The sequence below is a fragment of the Salvelinus fontinalis genome, chromosome 34, assembly GCF_029448725.1.
Source record: "Salvelinus fontinalis isolate EN_2023a chromosome 34, ASM2944872v1, whole genome shotgun sequence".
In the NCBI taxonomy this organism is placed as follows: Eukaryota; Metazoa; Chordata; class Actinopteri; order Salmoniformes; family Salmonidae; genus Salvelinus; species Salvelinus fontinalis.
Window position 1 is genome coordinate 5,633,432 of NC_074698.1, and position 25,762 is coordinate 5,659,193.

General features: G+C 43.5%; 1 protein-coding gene across 3 annotated transcripts in view; it reads left to right on the plus strand.

Moving 5' to 3' along the window:
• LOC129832918 (insulin-like growth factor 2 mRNA-binding protein 1) overlaps positions 1-25,688 on the plus strand; it is a 59,852-nt gene extending 34,164 nt beyond the window's left edge. Inside the window, exons 3-15 of one of the 3 annotated variants that reach the window (XM_055897044.1) lie at positions 11,376-11,424; positions 12,583-12,634; positions 13,419-13,482; positions 15,730-16,017; positions 16,354-16,488; positions 16,683-16,805; positions 17,246-17,381; positions 17,600-17,716; positions 17,942-18,058; positions 18,449-18,523; positions 18,851-18,982; positions 19,446-19,559; positions 19,733-25,688. In XM_055897044.1, coding sequence (XP_055753019.1) covers positions 11,376-11,424; positions 12,583-12,634; positions 13,419-13,482; positions 15,730-16,017; positions 16,354-16,488; positions 16,683-16,805; positions 17,246-17,381; positions 17,600-17,716; positions 17,942-18,058; positions 18,449-18,523; positions 18,851-18,982; positions 19,446-19,559; positions 19,733-19,924 — 1,594 coding nt within the window. In that variant the 3' untranslated portion in view covers positions 19,925-25,688. The remainder of the gene's footprint in view (positions 1-11,375; positions 11,425-12,582; positions 12,635-13,418; positions 13,483-15,729; positions 16,018-16,353; positions 16,489-16,682; positions 16,806-17,245; positions 17,382-17,599; positions 17,717-17,941; positions 18,059-18,448; positions 18,524-18,850; positions 18,983-19,445; positions 19,560-19,732) is intronic. The other 2 variants (XM_055897045.1, XM_055897046.1) reach the window with 2 other exon arrangements.
• The last annotated feature ends 74 nt before the right edge of the window (positions 25,689-25,762 follow it).

Consider the following 25,762-nt stretch of genomic DNA (forward strand, 5'->3'; position numbering starts at 1 on the left):
GGCATTTGGCTTGGCCCCTAAGACTCTTACTAACTTCTACAGATGCACCATTGTGAGCATCCTGTCTGGCTGTATCATTGCCTGGTACGACAATTGCACCATCCACAACTGCCACCTGCTACCATCTAGAAGGCGGAGACAGTACAGGTGCATCAAATCTGGGACCGAGAGACTGAGAAGCAGCTTCTATCTCCAGGACATCGGACTGTTAACTTCTTGACGCTAGGAGGCAGAATGTTTATGTTTGGAAAAATAACGTTCCCAATGTAAACGGCCTATTTCTCAGGGCCAGATGCTAGAATATGCATATAATTGACAGATTAGGATAGAAAACACTCTAAAGTTTCCAAAACTGTCAAAATATTGTCTGTGAGTATAACAGAACTGATTTTGCAGGCGAAAACCTGAGGAAATCCAACCCGGATTTTGAAAAATCCCTGTTCCATTGCCTGCCTATCCTCCATTTAAAGGGATATCAACCAAATTCCTTTTCCAATGGCTTCCACAGGTTGTGAGCAGTCTTTAGACATAGGTTCAAGCTTTTATTCTGAAAAATGAGCGAGATTTATCAAATCGCGTCAGTGTCCTTGATTAGTTCTTGTGCGCGAAAGTGGTATCTCAACATTTTATTTCTGTCTTGTATTGAATTACTTTACTCTCCGGTTGAAATATTATCGATTATTAATGTTAAAAACAACCTGAGGATTGATTACAAAAACGTTTGACATGTTTCTACGAACGTTACGGATACTATTTGGAATTTTCGTCTGCCCTTCAAGACCGGCACGAGCCTGTGGATTACTGAACATAATGCGCAAACCAAAGGGAGGTTTTTGGATATAAAAATCATCTTTATCGAACAAAAGGAACATTTATTGTGTAACTGGGAGTCTCGTGAGTGCAAACATCCGAAGATCATCAAAGGTAAGCGGTTAATTTTATTGCTTTTCTGACTTTCGTGACCAATCTACATTGCTGCTAGGTGTTCGTAATGTTTAGTCTAGTGATCGATAAACTCACACTAACACTTGGATTGCTTTCGCTGTAAAGCATATTTTCAAAATCTGACACGACAGGTGGATTAACAACAAGCTAAGCTGTGTTTTGCTATATTGCACTTGTGATTTCATGAATAGAAATATTTTTAGCAATTTTTATTTTATTTGGCGCTCTGCAATTCAGCGGTTGTTGATGACAATTATCCCGCTAAAGGGATCCGTGCGCCAAGAGTTAAACAGCCACTACTAGCGGGCCTCCACCCAGTACCCTGCCCTGAACCTTAGTCACTATTCTAGCTGGCAACCACCCAGTACTCTACCCTGCACCTTAGAGATTGCTGCCCTGTGTACATAGAGTCATTGAACACTGAACACTTTAATAACATTTGCATGCTGTTTTAGCCACTTCACATGTATATGCTGTATTCTAGTCATGGCTCATCATATATCATTTCTTTTAATGGATTATGTGTGTATCGTTTTTTTTTCTTTTTTCAAGCTATTACTGCACTGTTCGAGCTAGAAATGCAAGCATTTCGCTGCACCTGTGATACCATCTGCAAATCTGTGTACGCGACCAATACATTTTGATTTGTGTGTGTGTCTGTGTGTGTGTCTGTGTGTATGTGTCTATGTGTATGTGTCTATGTGTATGTGTGTGTGTGTGTTTGTGAGTGTGTAAAGGTGGTTGTTTTTGTGGTGTTGCTCGCCTATTCCCATCTTCACCAACAGCAAGGTGGACACTGATCCAATTTCTTAACTAGGCTTTGTGTAGTGGTTTTCATTTACTTCTGTAGTCCGCTCGTAATCTCTCTCTCTCTCTCTCTCTCTCTCTCTCTCTCTCTCTAATCAGCTTAGAACTTAACCATTGGCCTGCTATCCTGCAGATTCCCAGCCCACCCCATAAACACAACACACAACACACAATACACAGCACACAGCACACAGCACACAAAACACACACACACACAATCAGCTTTCTTGACCACCATTCCCAGGATGGATAGGCTGTTGACCCTTCACATTACAGTATAGTGTATACAGGATCTTAATTTGAGCCAGTTTGCTATAGCAGGAAAATAATCCTGCAGCAACAGGATATGTGAATTATTATGTGGATTATAATTAAAGGCCATTTTTCTGTAGGGGTTGATGCATTTTCATGTCTGACATTTCAAAGTGGAAATTACAAACTTCTGGAGACTTAAACCTCAAATGCACTCAACGTTTAAAATATCCTGCCCTGCAGGAAAGTTCTCCTGCAACATGGTGATCAAATTAAGATCCAACATCTGTAGTGCTCTCCTGAGGCTTGCTATATCAATTACTACACTTTGGAGAAACAGCATGAAAACCAAAACATTCCTTTAACATGTTGAACTTTGTTAATGTTGCTGAAATAACAGATGAATGATTTGAAGTATTTTTAAAAATAGATATTTGTTTGTATCCCTGTCAATACTACCGAATCTCAAGGTATGATTGTATAATAAGCAATATCTGCCTTACTATTCCATTACTATCAACAAGTTGTTGGTATTTTTGTGTAAAAAGATCATAATGAAGGTGTAACAACTGTGTCTACCAACCAAATTGATGTAATTTGGGACAATTGAAGGATGAGTGTGGGGCTTTAGGGTGTACGTTGTATGACAACCTAACATTACTGAGGTCAATTATGGGAATTAGCTGAGCTTTTCAATTAAGTGATTGCAGTTCACAATTAGCGCTATCGTTCTCTCTGAGCACAAGCTATGGTGCTGCTAGGCTACATCCTTTGCTATTGTATGGCCTTGTTGTAATCGTTATAATCTGGAGCCTTTGAGCTTTGTATGGTGAGAGTGGATTTGGTTTCTTTTAGGGTTGAAATTCGGGCTAGAGTTCTATTGCATCCTTGTGAAAAAGTGCTACCTCTTTTGAAGGGCGTAGGCAGCAGAGAATGGCTATTAGGGATGTGAGGTGTATTCAGCTAAGCTTAAATGTGGAATGATCGCTCAAAACCAACACAGAATTGAATTTAACGTTTGATGCGTATATTGAAACGGTAGGCATTCTGAATGCACCGTTTGTAGAATACATCGTTGGAACACACCGGTTATGTGTATAGCCCTAATAATTGTGTGCTGAAATAAATTCTCAATGTCAATGTTGCCAGACTGGTCTTTTTTTATGTGAAATCAAAACATTCATTCATAATTAAAAAAATTTTTTTTTAAATAATCAGAGTAATGTTTTATTGTCAAATTCACCTGATAGTTGCAGTGAAATAAGCATCTGGCTGTAAAAAAAACGATAAAATCTCTGCGTTATGTTGTCTACACGCATAAGGTCCATAGCTGTAGGAAGAAGACGTGAGCATTTTGACTGAAGGGCTTTGTAGCGGTAGTACAATGCCAACATATATCACGGCTTTGGCAGTTCGCTGCTTAATCTCGTTACCCAACTGCTCTATACACTCTTAGAAAAAAGGTCCTATCTAGAACCTAAAGGGTTTGTCGGCTGTCCCGATAGGAGAACCCTTTGAAGAACCCTTTTTGGTTCCTGGTAGAACCCTTTTGGTTCCAGGTAGAACCCTTTCCCCAGGGGGTTCTACATTGAACCCAAAAGAGTTCTGCCTGGAACCAAAAAGAGTGTACATAGGAGCCGTTAATCAGTAGCCATTTTTTTTTAAGAGGCACCTTTTTGAAGTCCCCACCCCTTTCCCTTCCTCCATCTCTCGCCCCTCTCCTCTGCTCTCCACATGCATTGAGAGGAAGTTAGCTTTGAGTGGGGGTGTGTGCATGTGGGGGAGGGGCGCAGTTCACGGAGAGAGAGAGAGAGAGAGAGAGAGAGAGAGAGAGAGAGAGAGAGAGAGAGAGAGAGAGAGAGAGAGAGAGAGAGAGAGAGAGAGAGAGAGAGAGAGAGAGAGAGAGAGAGAGAGAGAGAGAGAGAGAGAGAGAGAGAGAGAGAGAGAGAGAGAGAGAGAGAGAGAGAGAGAATGCACACTGCTGTCTTTGAAGCCTATTGTTTTTTATTCTCTCTCTCTCCGCATTTCATTCCCCACTCCCCCATCATCCTCTGAGCTTGGTTGCTGATTGGCCAAGCCACCGACAGGGTGAAATTAGACAGGAAGTAGCTCTGGATAAAAAGAAAAGGCAAAGTGGTGCTACATGACTGAGACTTCCTGTGTTCTCCATTTCCTGCTTAACCTTTCACCTCACAATGGGCCCCACATAGTTCATTTGGTGGGATTTGGAAGTCTGCAGCTACCCTGGTGTGTGTGTGTGTGTGTGTACTTCTTTCATTCTGCTGAGTGGGTTGAGTTGTCGTGGGCCCCTTTGTGTAGTAGACTGTATATGTAATGCTGTTGTGTAATTGTCACTATTGTACGGCTACGCCATCTTCCCTAAAACAAATTTTGGCCTCCATTTTCAAAACTCCATGGTCTGTTGTAGTTATACTCTCAAATTAAAAGGACAGTAAAGGTTACTTAGGCCAACCACCCACTGACTTAAGTTTAAAAGTGAATCACATAATCACAGTTTGTATGTGTGTATTTGTGTTGGTAGGCGTTTACAGTATGTTAGTATGATCATGAGTATTTTATCTATGTGCCCTTTTATTTTCGCTAGTGTGTTCAGACCTACATTTATGGTGTGCCTTTGTTTGTTTTTGACTGTATTTTGTAAATCAAGGGGCGTCTACAAAGTCCGTATGCACTTGATGCGTGGGGTGTGGGTGTGTTGGTGTTTTCAGAACACAAAGTGTACGTTTGTGTGTTCAAACGTGAATGTGTGGCGCCTAAGTGACTACGTGGCTGTGTTCATTTGTACTTTTTTTTTTTTTTTTTTTTTACAATACTCATTCTGATGTATGTTCAAATGTGCACATGTGCGGACGAGTGGGTGTGTTTGTTTTTAATCTGCTTGGAGGGTGTGTGACTTGGTGTGATATGTGTGGGCGTCTGGGTGTGTGTTTATGATTATGGGCTATGGAATGCTCCTCGTTGTTTTTCCTTCCACCGGGAGGACACCCGAGTCCTCCAGCCCTGCTGAGACTGGCCCGTCATGCATCGGTGAGCCACCGGTGGGGGGCGCTCCAGGGGCCTTTCCAATGCTAAACAGACGGCCTGATGGGAAGGGGAGGCGAGCCACCCAGGGCAACATGCATGCCTGTGTAACAGCTCACTGTGAAAATCGCACCTCCTCTGTGTATGCGTGTGTGTGGTTGTGTACATCTTACACCCATGTAAAATTACCTGAGGGTGTGTGTGCTATGCAATTGAGCCTGATTTTGGCATGGAAACGGCTTTTTTTTTTTTAAATACATTTGTGGTTCAGTATGAAGTTTTTAGTATTGTAGTTGTGTTTGTTTATTAAATGGTGACATGACACTGTAGAGCAGAGTTCTCCAATAAGCGGCCCACAGGTGATTTTATTTTTGCCCCCAAGGTTTCTGACCAAAATATAATAAATAAATATACAGTACCAGTCAAAAGTTTAAACACACCTACTCATTCAAGGGTTTTCCTTTATTTTACTATTTTCTACAGTGTAGAATAATAGTGAAGACATCAAAACGATGAAATAACACATATGGAATCATGTAGTAACCAAAAAAGGGTTAAACAAATCGACATGCAAAGCCACCCTTTGTCTCGATGGCAGCTTTGCACACTCTTGGCATTCTCTCAGCCAGCTTCATGAGGTAATCACCTGGAATGCATTTCAATGAACAGGTGTGCCTTCTTAAAAGTACATTTGTGGAACTGTTTTCCTTCTTAATGTGTTTGAGCCAATCAGTGGTGTTGTGACAAGAGGGGGGGGGGGGGGGGGGTATATAGAAGATAGCCCTATTTGGTAAAAGACCAAGTCCATATTATGGCAAGAACAGCTCAAATAAGCAAAGAGAAATGACAGTTAACTGCACCTCAGATTGCAGCCCAAATAAATGCTTCACAGCGTTCAAGTAACAGACACGTCTCAACATCAACTGTTCAGAGGTGACTGTGTGACTCAGGCCTTCATGGTTGAATTCCTGCAAAGAAACCACTACTAAAGGACACCAATAAGAAGAAGAGACTTGCTTGGGCCAAGAAACACGAGCAATGGACATTAGACCGGTGGAAATTTGTCCTTTGGTCTGGAGTCCAAATCTGAGATTTTGGTTTCAACCGCCGTGTATTTGTGAGATGCAGTGTGGGTGAACGGATGATCTCCGCATGTGTATTTCCCACAGTAAAGCATGGAGGAGGAGGTGTTATGGTGTGGGGGTACTTTGTTGGTGGCACTGTCTGTGATTTATTTAGAATTCAAGGCACACTTAGCCAGCATGGCTACCACAGCATTCTGCAGCAATGCGCCATCCCATCTGGTTTGGGCTTAGTGGGACTATCATTTGTTTTTCAACAGGACAAGGAACTAACCCACCTCCAGGCTGTGTAAGGGCTATTTTACCAAGAAGGAGCGTGATGGAGTGCTGCATCAGACGACCTGGCCTCCACAATCCCCCGACCTCAACCCAATTGAGATGGTTTGGGATGAGTTGGACCAGGGAGTGAAGGAAAAGCAGCCAAAAAGTGCTCAGCATATGTGAGAACTCCTTCAAGACTGTTGGAAAAGCATTCCAGGTGAAGCTGGTTGAGAGAATGCCAAGAGTGTGGAAAGCTGTCATCAAGACAAAGGGTGGCTACTTTGAAGAATCTCAAATATAAAATACATGTTGATTTGTTTAACCCTTTTTTGGTTACTACATGATTCCATATGTGTTATTTCATAGTTTTGATGTCTTCACTATTATTCTACAATGTAGAACATTTTGAAAATAAAGAAAAACCCTTGAGATGAGTAGGTATTCTAAAACATTTGACAGGTAGTATATAGTATATATTATGTAATTTTCGTTATTGGACATAACATTTCAGGAAATTATATTGAATGTACATTTAGATTTTAGTAATTTAGGACACGCTCTTATCCAGAATGACTGAGAGCTCAAGGTGATTATAATTTAGGAAATCTGTTCCCAAATATTCCCATGCAGAAATAGAGGGATATGTGATCGTATCCCAAAGTCATCAAGGCTTGAAATGATTCTGTTTTTGTAAAATATTATATCTGTTTAGGACTCTTGCGGGCCAATTTGCAGTGTACAATTATTTATAACTATGTTCCGGCCCCCTGACCATCCTCTGAAAAATCAGCCCACAGCTGAATGTAATTGGGGAACCCTGCCGTGGAGGCCTGTCCTTGAGTGAAATGTTGCGGGAGAGATCTTCAAAGGAGAGGTACAGTGGAACCAAAATTGAGGACATGAGTATAATGGAGGACGGAGGGTCAAGCCATTCAGTTAGGACCTTTCGAAACCTCTTTCAAGTCCATTTTCCCCTTACATAACCAACCAGTGTCTGTACAACATGCACACACATACATACAAACACACCTTCGTTCTCCTTCACAGGTCTGCGCAAACGTGCTCCCTTACACTTTCCCTCTTCCTCATTTTCAACCATGTTTGGGATGTCTGTCCTTTATGGAGCGTACTCTCTCTCTCTCTCTCCCCTCTCTCTATTTTTCCCACCTGCTGTGCTTCTCCCACCCCACCCTATATTCCCTGACCATTTTATTCTTTCACATGGTAAACTAACTCCTCCATGCCCCTCCTATGAGACAATGCTATGGTCTCACCCCCAATAGAGTCTCCTGATCAGTCTAAAGCCCTTTGCTTTTGACCCCACCAGCGCAAAGCTGTAGACTTGAGGCTTCTAAGCGTTCAGGCCCCTCTTCTTTCTCCCATTGTCCTGTTGGTACCAACACACGCTATGCACGTTAGATGCTACCTCAAGGACAAAGTCAGTAACACAGACATAAACATTCATTAAGCTTCAGCTGAGATTCGTTTTTCAAGAATTTTAAATGTTTGTTCATTTTGGAGTATTTGCTGTGTGCGTTTGGGAGCATGTGGAGGGAAGACCACCCCTGAAGGGAAGAAAAACAACAGATGAATGGGTGCAACCATATTGTCTCCTCACCCCTCATCCATCTTCCCCCCCCCTCCCCTGTCGTCATGGCGTCAGCCAATGAGATGCCTGGGAGTTGGCGTTCAGTGTTGTCTAGGTTCATTTAATTTCACAGTTGGTGTGGGTGTGGGGCGGATGGTTGAGGGGGGTTGAAGGGGCAAAGGTGAGTTAAGTGTTGGGTGGAGGGCTATGTAGATGTGGGGGTTGGGTGGATGGTTACGTCTATTGATGTATTGATTTGCGGGACAGAGACTTTGATGGATGAAGAAGGGTCTTCGCCGAGGAGGAGAAGTACCAGTTCAAAGGCCCACCCGTCCCCCTCATTTGCTCCCCTCACAAATAGCCTACCGTGGGTGGTGAAGCCTGAAGCACGGCCATGATGTTGACTGATAATTTGGTGGCTTGCACAAGTTTCCCCAAAACGGACAAAATCATTTGTTTTCAAGACTGTGGTGACCTTCGAGTAACTGAACCACTCTCTGTGGCTAAATAGTCATTAGTGCCTTAAAATTGTTACAGCACATTCAACACGTTGCTGAACTACCGTCTAACAGTGTTACACAGGAAACAGGAACCTCTTAGCCTCATCATCAAAAAGCCCTGAAACCTTTCGGAATGTTGCTGCTCTTGAAAACAACCTGTGCCGTGATTGTATTGGGTTGCTTTATGGTAATATATGTGTAGAATGTCATTTACCTGAGGCCCATGAGCTTAGATTGGCCCTTCTATGTGTTTTGTTGTGCAGAGCCCAAGAGGCGAGGCAGGGGATTTGTATTGGGTTGTGTCTCTCCTGGGTGTGGAAACTAAGGTTCAGAGGTCACAAGGGGATTCCCATATATTAAACCCTTTACAAACCAGCAGAGCTGTGAGCTGCCCCTCCCTTATGACCACTGGTGCCCGTTCTCTCCTCCACACACACACACAACCCCTCACCTCTCACATAGATCATTAGAGCTCCCTCTAGAGTTTCAACTAGGACGCTGGCAACCGATTGCCAGCTCTGTGTTTCAGTTGCCCTTAGGCACACAGATCTAGCATCGGCTTACCCTCTAAAATCTGATGGGAAATGCGAAAAATGACCGTACATCTAGGGGCGACGTCATTCTACTCCCAGTCAGAGATTCTAAGGGGTTAAATCAGGAACATTTGATAGGCTACTATTACCTACCTGCTACCCCTCCCTGTCCTCTTTTCTATCCTCACTATGTTCCCCTGATCTCCTCCACTTTGCCTTCTCTGTGGCCAAATCTTTGAATAAATCTGTAAGTACTACTTTGGTACTGTGTGGTTCAATATACAAGTTATTCAGCTTGTTTGTTTATTCTTGTATTTTGGGGAACCTTGATGCTGTTGTTATGGAGATTGTCCTCCCCTGCTGCAGTTCTTTCTCTCTCGCTCCTATTTGCGCTCTGTCACACTCTGTCCCTTTCTCGCATGCGTTCCCCTGCAGTCAACTCTCTCTCGCTTAATGTCAACCTCACACGCTCTCTCCCTCTACTATACTCCCTCGTAGTTTTTCTCTTTCTTTCTCTTTCTCTCTCTTTCTCGCTCTGTGCCCATGTGTTGGGAACGTTCCAGGGCAGCTGGCAGAGTACTAAATCTGTCGTCAGTGTCCGGTTTCAATATACCCATTCTTTCTCCCGACACACCCCTCAGACCATCCAACCCACACAAACACACACACTCTCTCTCTCTCTCTGAGTCCAGGCCAGCAACAGGCAGCGGGATATGCAAGCTGGCAGATGCTGATGAGCTGAGACACACACACACACACACACACTTTCAGCGTCGCTGATGTGTACTGAACCAGGATGTTAAGACCTGAAACACAAGACTGCCAACCGTGTGTGTGTGTGTGTGTGTGTGTGTGTGTGTGTGTGTGTGCGTGTGTGTGTGTGTGTGTGTGTGTGTGTGTGTGTGTGTGTGTGTGTGTGTCTGTCTGTCTCTGACAGCTTGTCATAACTTTCGATGGTGCATTGGCAGTCAGTACAATGGAGCTCATCGTTTTTTTCTTTTATGGTCACAGACTTCTCAGTTGAGAGGCTCAAAGTATTGGAGTTGTACTTGTGAACTAGTATAAAACATATGGAGTAGTAACACCGATGCTCTTTCCTCTCACAGTCGCTGCAGGCAAACTGTGAGATATACTGGTATTTTACGATGCTAAACCGCCAACCAGAGAACCCAATCATGCTTCTGATTCAATGAAATAAAGAATGAGGTTTGACCCAAAAATAGTTGGTCAATTTCCACGTAGGTTTACAATAAAAAAGTTTCAGAATCGGATGGTTAATTAAGTGATAATGCCCTCGAACCTGGTGTTTGGAGGATATATTGGCACGGGTGTTGTTATTACCAATATATCACCCAAACACCGGCTTCGAGGGCATTATCACTTTTATACAAAGGGTTACCAACATATTCAAATAATGATTTACATATTTTCCTTAAAAACATTATTTTGATGAATTTAGTCATACTATTTCATACTTCCACAAGATATAGTCCCGACACAAATCTGGGGTTGTTACTCAAGCTGGCTAGTCGGCTGGTGGTTTGGTTGCCAGAGACGCAACCCAGCCATTCGTTATAAATGTTCCATTGCCATACTGGCTGGCACCGTTTTTATCCGGTGCTTGCTATCTAGCCAACTACCGCTAACTTACAGTCACGTTAAAAAGTGCGGTCAGAATAACAGCAAAGTAACTGCATCTGCATTTGTTTAAGCTGTTTTCTAGTGACAGTTGTTTGGATACATCCATAACAATGTGCTAATGAGGCACGATTTCGCCTGGCATAAAAAAAACGTGTTCACTCGTCAGGACACTGTTGTTCAGAGGAGCTAGACAACAACACAGCTAACACAATCACTTCAGACTGAAAACACTGCAAACCAGCTGCACTTCGTTTGACCTTATTTCAATTGACAGTTGTTTATATCCGTCAAAATGATGCCAGCTGATTCATGATTTCGACTGGCTGAGAAACGCTGCCTGCTCGTCTGTCTTGTCCGCTGTTGAAAACTAAATGTTAGTCTAATAGAAATGTGAGATAATGTCTAGATGCTTTTTATAGTGGAGATCAAGTTTATAAATTGCCTGGCTGGGCTGATGAGACAGTGGATTGCCCAGTCAGATGGAACAGAGTAAATAGGCATTTTAACGTCATAGATTTATCCGGTGGTAACTTGTGGAATAGACACCGGCTGGGATGCGGTTTGAACCAATCAGCATTCAGGATTAGACCCACAACACCAGGCAATAGTTTGACCAAATCCATTTGACTGCATGAAGTATGTAAATGTTTTACGTCCATGTTTGAGTTGAATATTTTCAAATAGTATTTCTCTCTCTCTCTCTCTTTCTCTTACTCTCTCTTAGGACCAGGAAGCTCCAGATCAGAAACATTCCTCCGCACCTGCAGTGGGAGGTGAGTGCCCCTGGTTTGACCAGAACATACTTTCACCACATCAAAATGTATCAATGGGTCCGTTAGTGTCTCTCAATCAGTTGGTGTTACTTTTATATGGAAAAGCATAGGTTAGTCCCTGCTACAACATAGGTAAGTAATCAGGAACAATCGGTTCAGAACAGGATGTTCTGTGTAGCCACCTGAGATGTGAGTGAGTTAGGGGGGCAAAAGGCATTTAGATTGACTATGGCTGCGGACATGATTGTTCATATGTGTATTTGTGTTCATATGTGTATTTGTGTCTTTGTGGGACGGCTTTATTTTGGGGGCGGCAGGTAGCCTAGTGGTTAGAGCATTGGGCCAGTAACCAAAAGGCTGCGAGATCGAATCCCCGAGCTGACAAGGTAAAAATCTGTTGTTCTGCCCCTGAACAAGTCAGTTAACCCACTGTTCCTAGGCCGTCATTGTAAATAAGAATTTGTTCTTAACTGACTTGCCTAGTTAAATAACGGTTTAAAAATAAATTGTGTGTGTGGGTGTTGAGCGGCTACCGCTGACAGCTGGACGAAGATGGGCCATATGTCTCTGCTAAGGCGGGGCTCTTTCGCTTTCTCTCTCGCCCTCCACTCCATCCTGCCAGTGCTCGCTTGCACCGCAGTATGTCCTTCCCTAGCTGGCCACACGAGGGTAACGTTTCTCCATCCATGTTATAGCCCTGAACACGAGCCAGAAGGAGTAAAAGAAAATAGGCCCAATGTCAGAATAAGAAACCATGTTAAAGACACAATTCTAACTCATTACATCAGAGCAGTCAAACCTAGCTTCTGGATGGCCAGATATGCCATTCATCCAAGCGACATACAGTGCATAAATTATACGTATGGGTGGTCCCGGGAATCAAATCCACTATCCGGGCATTGCAAGCACCATGCTCTACCAACTGAGCTACACAGGACATCAGTGTCTGATTTAGACCAGGGAAGCGTATCTCTCCAGTCAGTAGCACTCATCAATTAAGTGGGAGGTTGAAATGATGCGGACACTTTGGCCCTTGAGGACTGGAACTGTTTTACACTGATGTAGGAAGTGAGACAAATACGAGGACATTGGAGAAACTCAGTTTAGGTGGAAATGTTGAAACACAACTATAAAGAAATTGTGTTCTCCCCTCCCTAGGTGCTGGATGGTCTGCTGGCTCAATATGGAACCGTTGAGAACTGCGAACAAGGTAAGATACTGAAGTTACCTCTGGGGAAAATCAAGTTATTCTGTTCTATTCATAGCCAGTCAGACTTCCCTCTGAACATCTGATCTACAAATCCAATGATAAGGCTTCTTTTACACACTCACTGGGCAAGATTATAATGAGATTCACAGTATTTTTTGCACTTTGCACAATGCTTTTGCACTACAAAAATGTCACTCACTGTTTTCTATCCCTGAGACCTGACCGGATCTGCTTTCCCTATCCATCTGAGCAACAAAACAAAAGCATATTCATAAAGCGTCTCAAAATAGGAGTGCTGATCTAGGATCAGGTCCTACCTCTCCAGGTAATCTTAATCATTAAGAGGCAAAATGGATTTTAGGTCAGCACTCCTACTCTGAGGCGCTTTATGAATAAGGGGTGCAATCAGAGTTCTGAGAGTCCTTCTGTAGTCGAAGCACCTCCCTTTGGGAATACAGCTCATTAAGAAATAGCTTGAGTATTCCAGTCGACAGGAAACCCCGCACGAGTGAAGTCTTTATGTCAGTGGTAAATCGCTGCTTCTCAGTCCTTCTCTGTCAGCGAATCAGATTTGATCAATGGGATATCCCATGCTCTGTCATAGGTCAATCAATATCATTAACTCTCAGTGCTCAACTGTTCAGGAAATGGGTCTGACAAGGAGGTGGGTTTATAGCCTTTGACTTATGCAACCTCCCCTCCTCTCTCTCTCTCTCTCTCTCTCTCTCTCTCTCCTCTCCTCTCCTCTCCTCTCCTCTCCTCTCACTCTGGCTCCTTTTCTTAGTGAACACAGACAGTGAGACTGCGGTGGTCAACGTCACATATGGAACTCGGGAACATGCCAGACAGTAAGTCTCCCATAGTGCATGATCTTTTCTATATCTCTACTTCCAAATGTACTCACTCCATATCCTTTCAGACTCTCTAATGTACTTATCCTCTAGCTCAGTTGTGCACCGGGGCCTCCCACACCTCTTTCTATTCTGGTTAGAAACAGTTTGCACTGTTCTGTGAAGGGAGTAGTACACAGCGTTGTACGAGATCTTCAGTTTCTTGGCAATTTCTCACATGGGATAGCCTTCATTTTTTCAGAACAAGAATAGACTGACGAGATTCGGAAGAAAGTTCATTGTTTCTGGTCATTTTGAGCCTGTAATCGAACCAACAAATGCTGATGCTCCAGATACTCAACTAGTCTAAAGAAGGCCAGTTTTATTGCTTTTTTAATCAGAACAACAGTTTTCAGCTGTGCTAACATAATTGCAAAAGGGGTTTCTAATGATCAATTAGCCTTTTAAAATGATAAACTTGGATTAGCAACACAACGCGCCATTGGAAAACAGGAGTGATGGTTGCTGATAATGGGCCTCTGTACGCCTATGTAGATATTCCATAAAAAATCTGCCGTTTCCAGCTACAATAGTCATTTACAACATTAACAATGTCTCCACTGTATTTCTGATCAATTTGATGTTATTTTATTGGACCAAAAAATTGGCTTTTCTGTCAAAAACAAGGACATTTGTAAGTGACCCCAAACTTTGAACGGTAGTTAGTGTATGTCCTAATTTTTCTCAATATTTGAACACTCTGTAATACTTGTTAAGAGATCCTAGCTGTTTGAATCTTTGTCAAACTCCATATGTTGATGCATGATACACTACATTACCAAAAGTATGCTCATCAAAAATCTCATTCCAAAATCATGGACATTAATATGGAGTTAGTCCCCTCTTTGCTTCTATAACAGCCTCCGCTCTTCTGGGAAGGCTTTCCACTAGATGTTGGAATATTGCTTCGGGGACTTGGTTCCATTCAGCCACAAAAAGCATTAGTGAGGTCGGGCACTGATGTTTGGCGACTATACCTGGCTTGCAGTCGGTGTTCCATTTCATCCCAAATGTGTTCGATGGGGCTGAGGTCAAGGCTCTGTGCAGGCCAGTCAAGTTCTTACACACCGATCTCGACAAACCGTTTCTGTATGGACCTCACTTTAAGCACGGGGGCATTGTCATGCTGAAACCGGAAAAGGCCTTCCCCAAACTGTTGTCACAAAGTTGGAAGCACAGAATCTTGTAGAACGCATTTGAATGCTGTAGCTTTAAGATTTCCCTTCACTGGAACTAAGGGGCCTAGCCGGAACCATGAAAATAATCCCCAGATGTTCCTCTTCCACCAAACTTTACAGTTGGCACTATGCATTGGGGCAGGTAGTGGTCTCCTGGCATCCGCCAAACACATGGCACTTATCATAAGAGTAGGGGTGTTAACCCCGGTGTCCTGGCTAAATTCCCAATCTGGCTCTCATACTATGATGGTCACCTAATCATCCCCAGTTTACAATTGGCTCATTCATCCCCCTCCTCTCCCCTGTAACTATTCCCCAGGCCGTTGCTGTAAATGAATACGTATTCACAGTCAATTTACCTGGTAAAATAAGGGATAAATAAAAAAAATACAGAATTACAGTTGACCAGGGCAGCTCTAGCGGGGCAGAAATTTGAAGAACTGACCTGTTGGAAACGTGGCATCCTATGACGGTACCACGTTAAAAGTCACTGAGCTCTTCAGTAAGGCCATTCTACAGGCAATGTTTGTCTATGGCGATTGCATGGCTGTATGCTTGATTTTATACACCTGTCAGCAACGGGTGTGTCTGAATTCTACTAATTTGAAGGGGTGTCCACATACTTTTGTATATATAGTGTATATATCACTCGCTTGACCTCTAGTGGTATGATAGTAGGACTGCAGTTGGGGATCGCACTGCCCTGCCACATGAAAAATGATCAAAGATATTAAAGATGAACTACACACATGCAGCCGATGAATTTGGCCATAGTAGAAGGTTTCACTTAAGAAAAGCATTGTTTTTGAGACATTTGGCTTTTAAGGTCCAGGTTCAAATTTTTGGGGGGAGTAAAAACAGATCATCATTATAGAAAGCTATTCAGGAAACCTCATGGGTGAAAGACACAAACCACGGGAATTCTTTCTTTCTCTTTCGTCATCCTTATAAATGACCATTTCTAGTTTTGCTGATATTGTCGATGTATAATTAAACGTGAAATCTAACATCTACCTGTTTCTCCCAGGGCAATCCAGAAGCTGAACGGCTACGAGTTTGAGAACAATTCCTTGCGTGTCTCCTACATCCCAGATGAGACGTCTGATGTCGACTCCCAACACGGCCCAGACAATAGTCGTCGCCCCAGTTACGGGCCCCGCGGCCCCCGTGGCGGTTCCCCGGGCTCAGGCATGCCCTCAAAACACCAGCACGCCGACATCCCCCTCAGACTCCTGGTGCCCACCCAATACGTGGGGGCCATCATCGGCAAGGAGGGTGCCACCATCCGCAACATCACCAAACAAACCCAGAGCAAGTAAGTACCAATATTAGTTGACCAATATAGTAGTAACAGATGAGTACCAGTGAACCAGATCAAGTGAGTACAAGTCAGGCCATACCGGTGACTTGTTGCTAGAATAGACAGAGCAAAGCCATTACTGATATGAAGCTTTTACATCCCATCTTTGTTAAGGCTTTGAAAGTGATTATGAAAATGTACTGGGAGCGTTGCACAATCCAAAGGGCTTTCGATTGAATTCAAACAAACCAAAAGTGGTGGAAATTGCTGTCTTCACCCTGCCCACCTGCTTGTGACCACAATACTGTATGGCCAAACGGACTTTCCTGCGTTTTCTGTCCCTGCTGCTAGAATCGACGTCCATCGCAAAGAGAATGCCGGCGCAGCCGAGAAGCCAATCAGCATCCACTCCACCCCTGAGGGCTGCTCCTCTGCCTGCCGTTTGATCCTGGACATCATGGAACAGGAGGCTAAGGACACCAAGACGTGAGTGCAGTGTCCATGAAGCAGCTGTCAAACCTGCACAGTGTGAAAACGTTAAAGTGACCCTCCGGCTATTTCGTAACTTTTCCCATTAAAAAAAACGGTATCTCCAATTGTGCTAGGGGTGGACGTTTATGCATGCAGTTAAGAAACGGTACATTTGATTTTCTTCTGTGTTTAATCTCCTTATCCTCAAGTGCTGAAGAAGTACCCCTGAAGATCCTGGCTCACAATAACTTTGTAGGCCGACTGATCGGCAAGGAGGGGCGCAACCTGAAGAAAGTGGAGCAGGACACCGACACCAAGATCACAATCTCCCCGTTAGTCACACACATCTAAAAACATACACACACACACACACACACACAAACACATCAACACACATCATGAAACACACGGGTCCCTGGGTATGTTTATGTAGAGCTGCCATGGTCGATTAGGAAAGATCATGCACCATGCGATGGAAACAAATGACTATATCCAATGACTGATTAAATGTACTGAGTTTCTTCATTATTGTTTCTTCATTATTGTAGTTTCCAATGATCAACTATGGTTGATTAACAACGTTCCTTGTTATTTTTCTCCCTCTGCTCCTCTCCCCATCACCTTCCTGCTTCTTCTTTCATCTTATTTCTCATTCTACCTGCTCTTCCTGTTTCTTATCTTTCTCCTTTTCCACCTGACCTCTCCCTCTTTCCTACTCTCCTCTTTCACCTCTCCCACCCTGTCTCTTCCTTCCCTCCGCTCCTGTCTGAAGACTCCAGGACCTGACTGTGTACAACCCAGAGAGGACCATCACAGTGAAGGGACCCATCGAGGCCTGTTGTCTGGCCGAGACAGAGATCATGAAGAAAGTGCGCGAGGCCTATGACAATGACATGGCCGCCATGAATGTGAGTCAATGCTCAATAAAGTTACTGGCCTCCAATTCTCTTCAAAACACAATGGTCTCTCACATAGATCTTTCCCCTGGCCCTGGCACTTTAGGTTTCCACCTGTATTTGTTGACTTTCGTAGGGAGAAACACACATGCAGTCATTGTCACATGCACTCAAACTATCGTGCACGCTCAGATCAGTTCCTTTGGCACTTATCTGCTTCTTGTCTCCAGCAACAGACTCATCTGATTCCCGGACTGAACCTTGGAGCGCTTGGACTTTTCCCCCATTCCGGTTCCATGCCCCCTCCCCCATCAGGCAACTCTGCATCCCCCTACGGCTCTTTTGGGGTAAGTGCACAGGGTTCTATCTAAGCTAGTTGGGTTCCAGTCCTTGAGCTTTAGTTGAGTTAGCTGTGTTCGCGAACGCTGATGCTAGCTTTCACAAACATGTCCTCTGTCTGTCTCAGGGTTGGGTTGTGGTGTGGTAATAACCTCAAAGATCAGCGGGTCAGATATTGGTTGGGCTGTGGTCATGCAGTGATAGAGTTGTAACTGTTTCATGTCACCCTACAGGCCCCTGAGCAGGAGACAGTCCATGTGTACATCCCGGCCCAGGCAGTAGGAGCTATTATTGGCAAGAAGGGACAGCATATAAAACAGCTGAGCCGCTTCGCTGGAGCCTCAATCAAGGCGAGAGATTTACTAGTACACACAGACATTCACTCACACAAGGAAATTGGTAAATGAGGAAAGATAATGCACCATGCTGATGTAAATAGTGCATTTCAACACCGCTCTGAAACTGATTCGAAAAAAACAATGACTTTTTGAGACACCTATACTTGTACATATCATGTCTCTGTGAAGTACGTCATACTGCTTGCTTAGCGAGTACCACTTCCTTCTGATTCGGCCCATACCTGCCTCAAACTAGGGACCTCTGCTTCGCTAGCACACGTGACCGCCCTCCTTAAGCGTCTTGCCGGTCGGCGCCATGTGAAGTTAGTTTCGCACATCCCCATGTGCCAAAGACTTCTATCTATGTGGTTTAAGTTGACCTTCATATCTTTTCCCCTCCAGATTGCCCCAGCTGAGGCTCCTGACTCCAAGATGCGAATGGTCATTGTAACTGGCCCACCTGAGGCCCAGTTTAAGGTACAGTAGAAGGGGAGCATGATCAGACAATCTCTTTTTCAGCCCCTGTTTGTCATAGTGTTCATATCAGTGTCCAGAACTGGGAGCCCTCTTCTTGGTGTTTGCATCTTTCTTTGTGTGTGGTCTCTGCTTCCCTGTCCTGCCTTCTCTTCCTCCATCCATTTCCTCTTCTCCAACCTGTATTATCCTACTTTTAGCCTTACACTCTTCCTCTCCTTCGTACTCTCTTTTTTTTCCTCCAAATCCCTGTTGAAGTCACATGTCAAGCCATAGGTGTAGTTACTTTTTGATGTCAAACTGAAATTTGACTCTTTGTCGCCCCCTCAGGCTCAGGGCAGGATTTATGGCAAACTGAAGGAGGAGAACTTCTTTGGGCCGAAGGAGGAAGTGAAGCTGGAGACGCACATCAAGGTAGCTGCTGCCGCTGCCGGCCGAGTCATCGGAAAAGGCGGAAAGACGGTGAGTGTAGAGGGTCTTCTCTGGGTCCTTTTCAGGTTGCATCCCGTTCTCTTTTTGGCATAGCTTGTACCCTTTATTACAATCAATTCTGTTCCTATATTTCCTTGTGGCTATCCTCTCCTGAGCTAGAATAACTGAGCATAGGACCACTACTCACTATAAACGGCCATGTTAGTGTAACGGATGTGAAATGGCTAGCTAGTTAGCGGTGGTGCGAGCTAGCAGCCTTTCAGTCGGTTACGTCACTTGCTCTGAAACCTAGAAGTAGTGGTTCCCCTTGCTCTGCAAGGGCCGCGGCTTTTGTGGAGCGATGGGAAACGACGCTTCGTGGGTGACTGTTGTTGATGTGTGCAGAGGGTCCCTGGTTCGCGCCCGTGTCGGGGCGAGGGGACGATTTAAAGTTAAACTGTTACATTAGTTTTAACTAAGTGCAAATCGCTAACAAAACATTCTTATTCCTCAGGTGAATGAGCTACAGAACCTCACTGCAGCTGAGGTGGTGGTCCCTCGCGAACAGACCCCAGACGAGAATGACCAGGTTATTGTCAAGATCATCGGCCACTTCTACGCAAGCCAGGTGAGGATCTCCTAGTCCTCACTCTCTTTCATAAGCTGCCTATAGAAGTTGGATATAGAACCTACCGAGATTTGAAGAGGCCCCAACCTCTCCTCATCATTTCCATCAACAGTTTCTCCAGTACTCTTCTGTCTCCTCACTTGCTCACTCATATGTTGTTGTCTCTCTTGCAGTTGGCCCAAAGGAAGATCAGGGACATTCTTACACAGGTCAGGCAGCAGCAGAAGGGAGGCATGGGGGAGCGCCAGGGGGAGCGCCAGGGTGAGCGCCAGGGGGAGCGCCAGGGGCCACACCCCGGCCCGGTCTTGTCTGAGATGGGGCCCTCCCAGGGACTGGCACAGGAGCCCCGGCCTCAGAGAAAGTGACGGGGCAGAGGGACCTTACCGGACGGACAGACAGAAAAACGGACGGAGGATAGATGAGCAGACGGATAAAAGAGAGCGACACACGGACCCAGCGATAGACAGGGAGAGATGCGAGTCAAACTGAGTCAGAGAGAGGAAACGCCCGAGAGATGACAAAGTTTAGAGAGGAAAAAAAGAGAGGAAAAGTAAACTTAGAGAAAACAGAGACCAGATGCCAGGCCAGAGCGACTGACTAGGAATGGTGAGTTGTTTGGAGGATGTGGCAGGTAGAGGCCTCCTTTTGTGTTTCAGAGAGGGTCTCTCTCACACCAATGGTGGGCATTTGGTTCTCCTCATATGGAGAGTGACTACTCTCCCTGATCACACTTGGATGGGCCAGCCTACTTGATACTAAGCCCACACTGAGCTCTTAACCATCTCCAGCCAGTCCTATATTTTAAGGGTGTTTTTTTTTTAAAGATAAAGATATATGTATAGAAATGTTTATTCAGAGGTATTATTAATAGAATGCAGTGATCGGGAGCCGGGAGAGGGGGCCGGGAAGCCATTGCAGTGGGGGCGGGGTCATGGATTAGGTGACCCTTCGTCAGCCAATGAAAGTTCAGCAGAGGGGCCGCAGTTGTTAACACTGCTCTTTGACTCCTTCGTAGAAAACTATGAAGAAAAAAATAAAATATGAGGTTGTAAATAGAATCTTCATGAAATGTAATGAAATGCTGCCCTCGATCGCCTTGCTTTATGGGGTCGCCTCGAGACTCAGGTCTGCCTCGTTTCCGAGGCACTGTTTGTTCCTGAGGTCCCGATAGGCGTCTGGTGGTCAGAGCAGTGAGAGATCAGTAAGTGCGTGGAGGCCGCGGCTAGTCCTGCAGTTCTATTGCAGAGGCTTAGCTCCGAGACGCGGACGAGAACGACCGTTAACTCGCTAGCCATGCTCGCTGGCGAGCGGCCCACGCCTAAACGGCATATTTTATATATATTATATATATATGATATGTGAGTTAACCCGGTCCCTCGGGAGAATGAATTGAGGGCAAGGAGAAATACTGTGGACAGTTGAACCAGATATGTAGCAGTCCTGCAATGACTGACAGACAAGAGGTCTTATTTGATTTTGCTCATTGCCTTTTTCATGCTCAGACCCAATTTAGACCAAAACCGGTTCTTTGGAATCCCCTGTGTGTTCTGGATTTTGTTTTATTGGATCTACGAAAACGTCAAAAACGAAATCCATTGGTTAATTTGATACCAAGCAGGATTGAACCCATACTTACTGTGGTCACAAACGAGTTAGGAGACCAGATGGAATCAAAAACAGTACACACAGCGGTCTTTGAGGACCACGACTGCAGGGGTCAGGTGAGTTGATCCACAGTCCTTTCCTCTAGATGGAAAGGTAATAACAGTTAGTGGGGAATGGCTTCTCGCTCTCTCTCCCCTCCGCTGAAGGCCTCCTGGTGACGCTTCCAGACCCAACCTAATGAAGGAGGGGTAGAAGCATGGGGCGCTCTCACCGTTACTAGAAAAGATTAGATAAAATGAAATAAAAAATAAAAACCTACCTCAGGGTATTGTTACCTCAGTATTCCTAACTTCTTTTTTTTGCTTGCTGGTGTTTTTTTATATAAAGCTGATAGTCCTGAATATTTTTTATTTTTTTAAGGAAAGATAAATACTTTGTTTAGGTTTTGTCTTGTTGCTTTGGTTATTTTTTTCTGTTTTTTTGTGTGACTTTTATTTTGAAAATCAGAATGACCCAGAGGTGATGCCCCAGAAGAAAAAGTGAAATCAGCCAACAATGGCCAGGTGATAGAGGACCATGTCATGTGTTGTCATGCCTGCTTTGGGGGCAGCCTCTGGCTCTTCTGAAGTATGATTGGAGCATTTGGTCTTTAAAATCAGAGTATTGGCCAATGGGGAATGGCTCTGTTAGTCAAGAGGGTCTCTGGGCACATTTTGGTCCATACCACACCATGGGTGTGGGTTATGATCAGGTCCCGGTAATTATGTTTTTGACATGGTCAAAAGGTTATTTATGATTATATATGTTTGTCATACAAGCTATAATTTGCTATACTGCTGAACTAGAATATTGACAGCATGACAGGACAAGTTTTTGAGGCAGAATTCCCATGATATGACTTTGACCACTGTGTATCCGAGGCCCTCTTGTCTGTTTCATGATGACATCATCTTAATGCGCAGAATGTTTACTTACATGTTGCAGTCCATCTTTAGTGCTGTGCCAGAGAAATGTTGATGTAAGACTGAAGGGCGTTCAATCTGTCCCCTTGCTCTGAAAACACTGAATGTGAATATTTATTAGCTCTGTGCACTGACCAATAAGCCTCAGCCCTCCCCATTTCTCATGATCTTGATCTGTGAGTGTGACCGTGTGTGGGTTTGGGTGTGTTAGTGTTTTTTGTTTGTTTATTGGTTTTAAGTGTTACATTTTTTTTGTGGGGGAAGTGGTGGGGTGTAAAAAAAGCAGAAAAAAGTAGAAAGAGAACCTATGGACTCGGTTTGTCTTTCAACAGACAGAGGGGTGTTCAAAAACCTTTTAAAAATGGGAGCAAAAAACAAGGAAGTTGAAAAAAAAAATGCATAAAATAAATAGATTCAACCTGTTCATAAGATGTAAAAGGAAACCGATCAACAGACTTTTGTATTTTTTGAAATAACTATGGGGGGAAAATGATGAGAAATGATGGAAAAGTCGAAGAGTAAAACGTGCCAGGTCACTGATTGACACTGCCAGATAGCATCATTTTCACAGCCTGAGCTACTCATTTAACACATCCAGTAGACTGGCCAGCGGCTTTGAAACATACTTTCTTACCATCGACAGGTGAAAGTCTATTCTACTGTTTATGCTTCCATTTTTTTTTTCAAGAGACGGGCAACTTCTTGTTTTGCCATGGCAAGAGCTGACTTGACATGTTTAGAGGTCTCCTTGGCAACAAGCATATGACTCCATCATCATGTGGGGTACAAATGCTCCTTCAGAAGTTTCAGTCTCTTTCCGACCCATAGAGCTCTGTTCACAAACACCAAGACACACTATTTTGGATTATTCAGACTGCAGCCATTTTTTGTATTTTTTTTGTATACAGCAAGCTTTATTTGGACATGACATCTGGTTAAATACTGTTACACTAATTGAATAATGTAAACAACTAAATATTGAAATGACAGAGAACCTCCAGGGCTTTTTAAAACTTGATGCAATTTAGTAACGGAGGCGTAGAAGAGTAACAGGAAATGGGCCAATATTTTGTGGAAAGCGGGGGAGGGACTATTATCTACTATGTCAGAGACTGTCAGACAAATAGCGTACCCTTGTTTGACGTACAAGAATTGCCTATTTATGTTTGGTCACTGGAAATGCGACTGTATACCATAGTCCAGTCAAAGTAGACTTAACATCACACACGTAACCTCCTCCCCTCTAGTCTTCTTTCACTATCTCACCACCCTGGTTTAAAATCCTTCTTCTCACACTCTCTTATACTACCAAGATTTTATTTGTACTTTTCTGTACTTCACAGGACTAGGAGGACCTTTTTAAAAAATCATTTCATTTTGGGGAGTTGAGGGGAACTACAGAGTCCTCTCTCTCTCTTACGCTGGCCTCGATTGTGTTCGTTTTCTCACTTCTGTTCAGATGTTTCTAGTTTTATTACATATACTTTTTTCAATTTGTTTCCGTTGATTTAGTTTGGAAAAATTGTTGATGACCTTTTTTTTCTGATAATGTTTTTTAATGCACAGATCTCTTAAAACAGCTACTAAATAAATACAAAATACTAACATGTAACGCATTACATGATGTAAGTAATAACTGTGCCAAACACAAGTTTTTGTACTCAAAAAGAGAAAGAATAAGAATTTGGTTTTTATCTGTAATGGATGACACCTGGTCTGTTCACTGAGTGGCTTAGTCTTCAACCCTCACACTTTGAAGCACTATAACATGAAATCCATGCTCGTTGTCTGTGGCAAGGCGAATGGCTCACTATTGTGTCCACAAACAAAATTCCTCTGAACTGAAGTCCTTTTTTTATGCAATTTGAGTGATATGTTGACAAGCTATATTCATGGTCAACATTTGGCATGTGGACTGCTGATTATCCACTTACAAAACAAACCCAACAACAATATGACAAAACTATTTTGAAACTTCCCATCAAAGCTTGTAGCTTCGCATATTGATGACAGATTCAATGACGGCTATGATTATCGAAACAAAGATGCACACCACAATGGTTTTTTTCCTCGTTGGTAGACTCTGGTCTTCACTTAAACGAAACATCATAGATGGGTGCTACAAAGATGAAACAAACCTCACACATAACTCGGTACGCTACCTCAAGACTTAGCCATAAGATTGTTTTTTATCAACCAGACAAGAGCAAACAGTGCATGTTACAGTATTTTCTTTCATTCACTTTAATTTATTTGTTTATTTTCATTTTACCTCTCCGGCTTAGAGTTGGGACTGTAAAAATAAAAAATAAATACAGAGAGTGAAGTGGGGTACAGGAGCAGGGAGGGAGAGGACTATGTGTGGGGAGTGACTGGGTCTATTATGGGCATCCTCTAGTAGGCCTGGGACATGTTGCTTTGAGTGATAAGGGGGCACTGAGGATTGGAACAAAGTGAATACATGGGAAACTAAACCCTTTGTGGCTCTTCTGGTGGAGCAGGGTTGTTCGGTCTCTCTTGAATGAGAACCCGAGGGCCCTGAAATTGCTTATATCCCTCAGTAGATACACCACACTCTGTGCCTGTTCCACATTTCTCCGTGACCCCTTCGGATAACCAGCTCCCCCATAGGCCCTCACCTTGGGGTCCTGAGACGCAGTGTCCCACCCTCCTCCTCCCACGGTCCTCGTCTAGCTCTGCCCCTCTTCCACCATCTCTCCCTTTGTCTTCACTTCCTGAATCAAGGGGCACGATACCTGTAACCCTGTAAAAAAAATTGATCTACCTCTTTGGAAAAAATAGGTAAAAGGTCAAATTAAAAAAGGAAACAAAAAGTTTAACATTTGAAAATGCTCAAATAAAAAGTAAGTAAATGAATAAATAACTGGGTAGCAGCATCTCCATATACTGCAGTTTATAGTCTATTGAAGAAATTTTTTAACTTTAACTTCTTCCAAAGATGATTTTGTTTTCTCTGTTGTTAGAAGTTGTTTTGAAAGGATTATGAAATGGAAAAATTCAAGGGGAGAGATAAACTTAAGTATTTTTTTTCTCAAAAAACAAGATAAACAAGATTTAATTATCCAATTGCATTTTTCTTCTTCATTAGACTTAGGTTTTTAGCCTCAAAATTCTTCATATTTTTTTGTTTGATTTATTTTCTGATTGCTTTTTCAAATGACATAGGATTGTATTTCTTGTGTTTGGATGCATTAGGATTCTCTCTCTGTGAACTGCAACATAATAACACTCAGTGGATCCTTTTCAGAGCAGCATGATGTCTAAACGATTCAATTGTTTCTTTTAATTTGTAATGATTCATTTGAAAAGAAAGGACCTGTTTAGCTGGTCAGTCTCCGGAGGAGCTGGAGGAGGAGGACATGTAGAGCGAGAGGCCCATCTATCGGGCTCTACTCTGCTGCCAGCCCTCCTCCACCTCTGGGGCCTTGGCCTTTCAACTTCTGCCTGCCTGATTTCTTTAGTTCTCATCAAGACTTGTTTTAAACTCCATGTAAACAGAGCATAGATATGAATGTGTTATTAAAAGACGAGAAAACCGGAACCCACTTCTGTCTTGTGTTTTCTGTGTTGTCTTTTTACTCTATACAGTGCCTCCACCATGCCTTCTTCACCCAC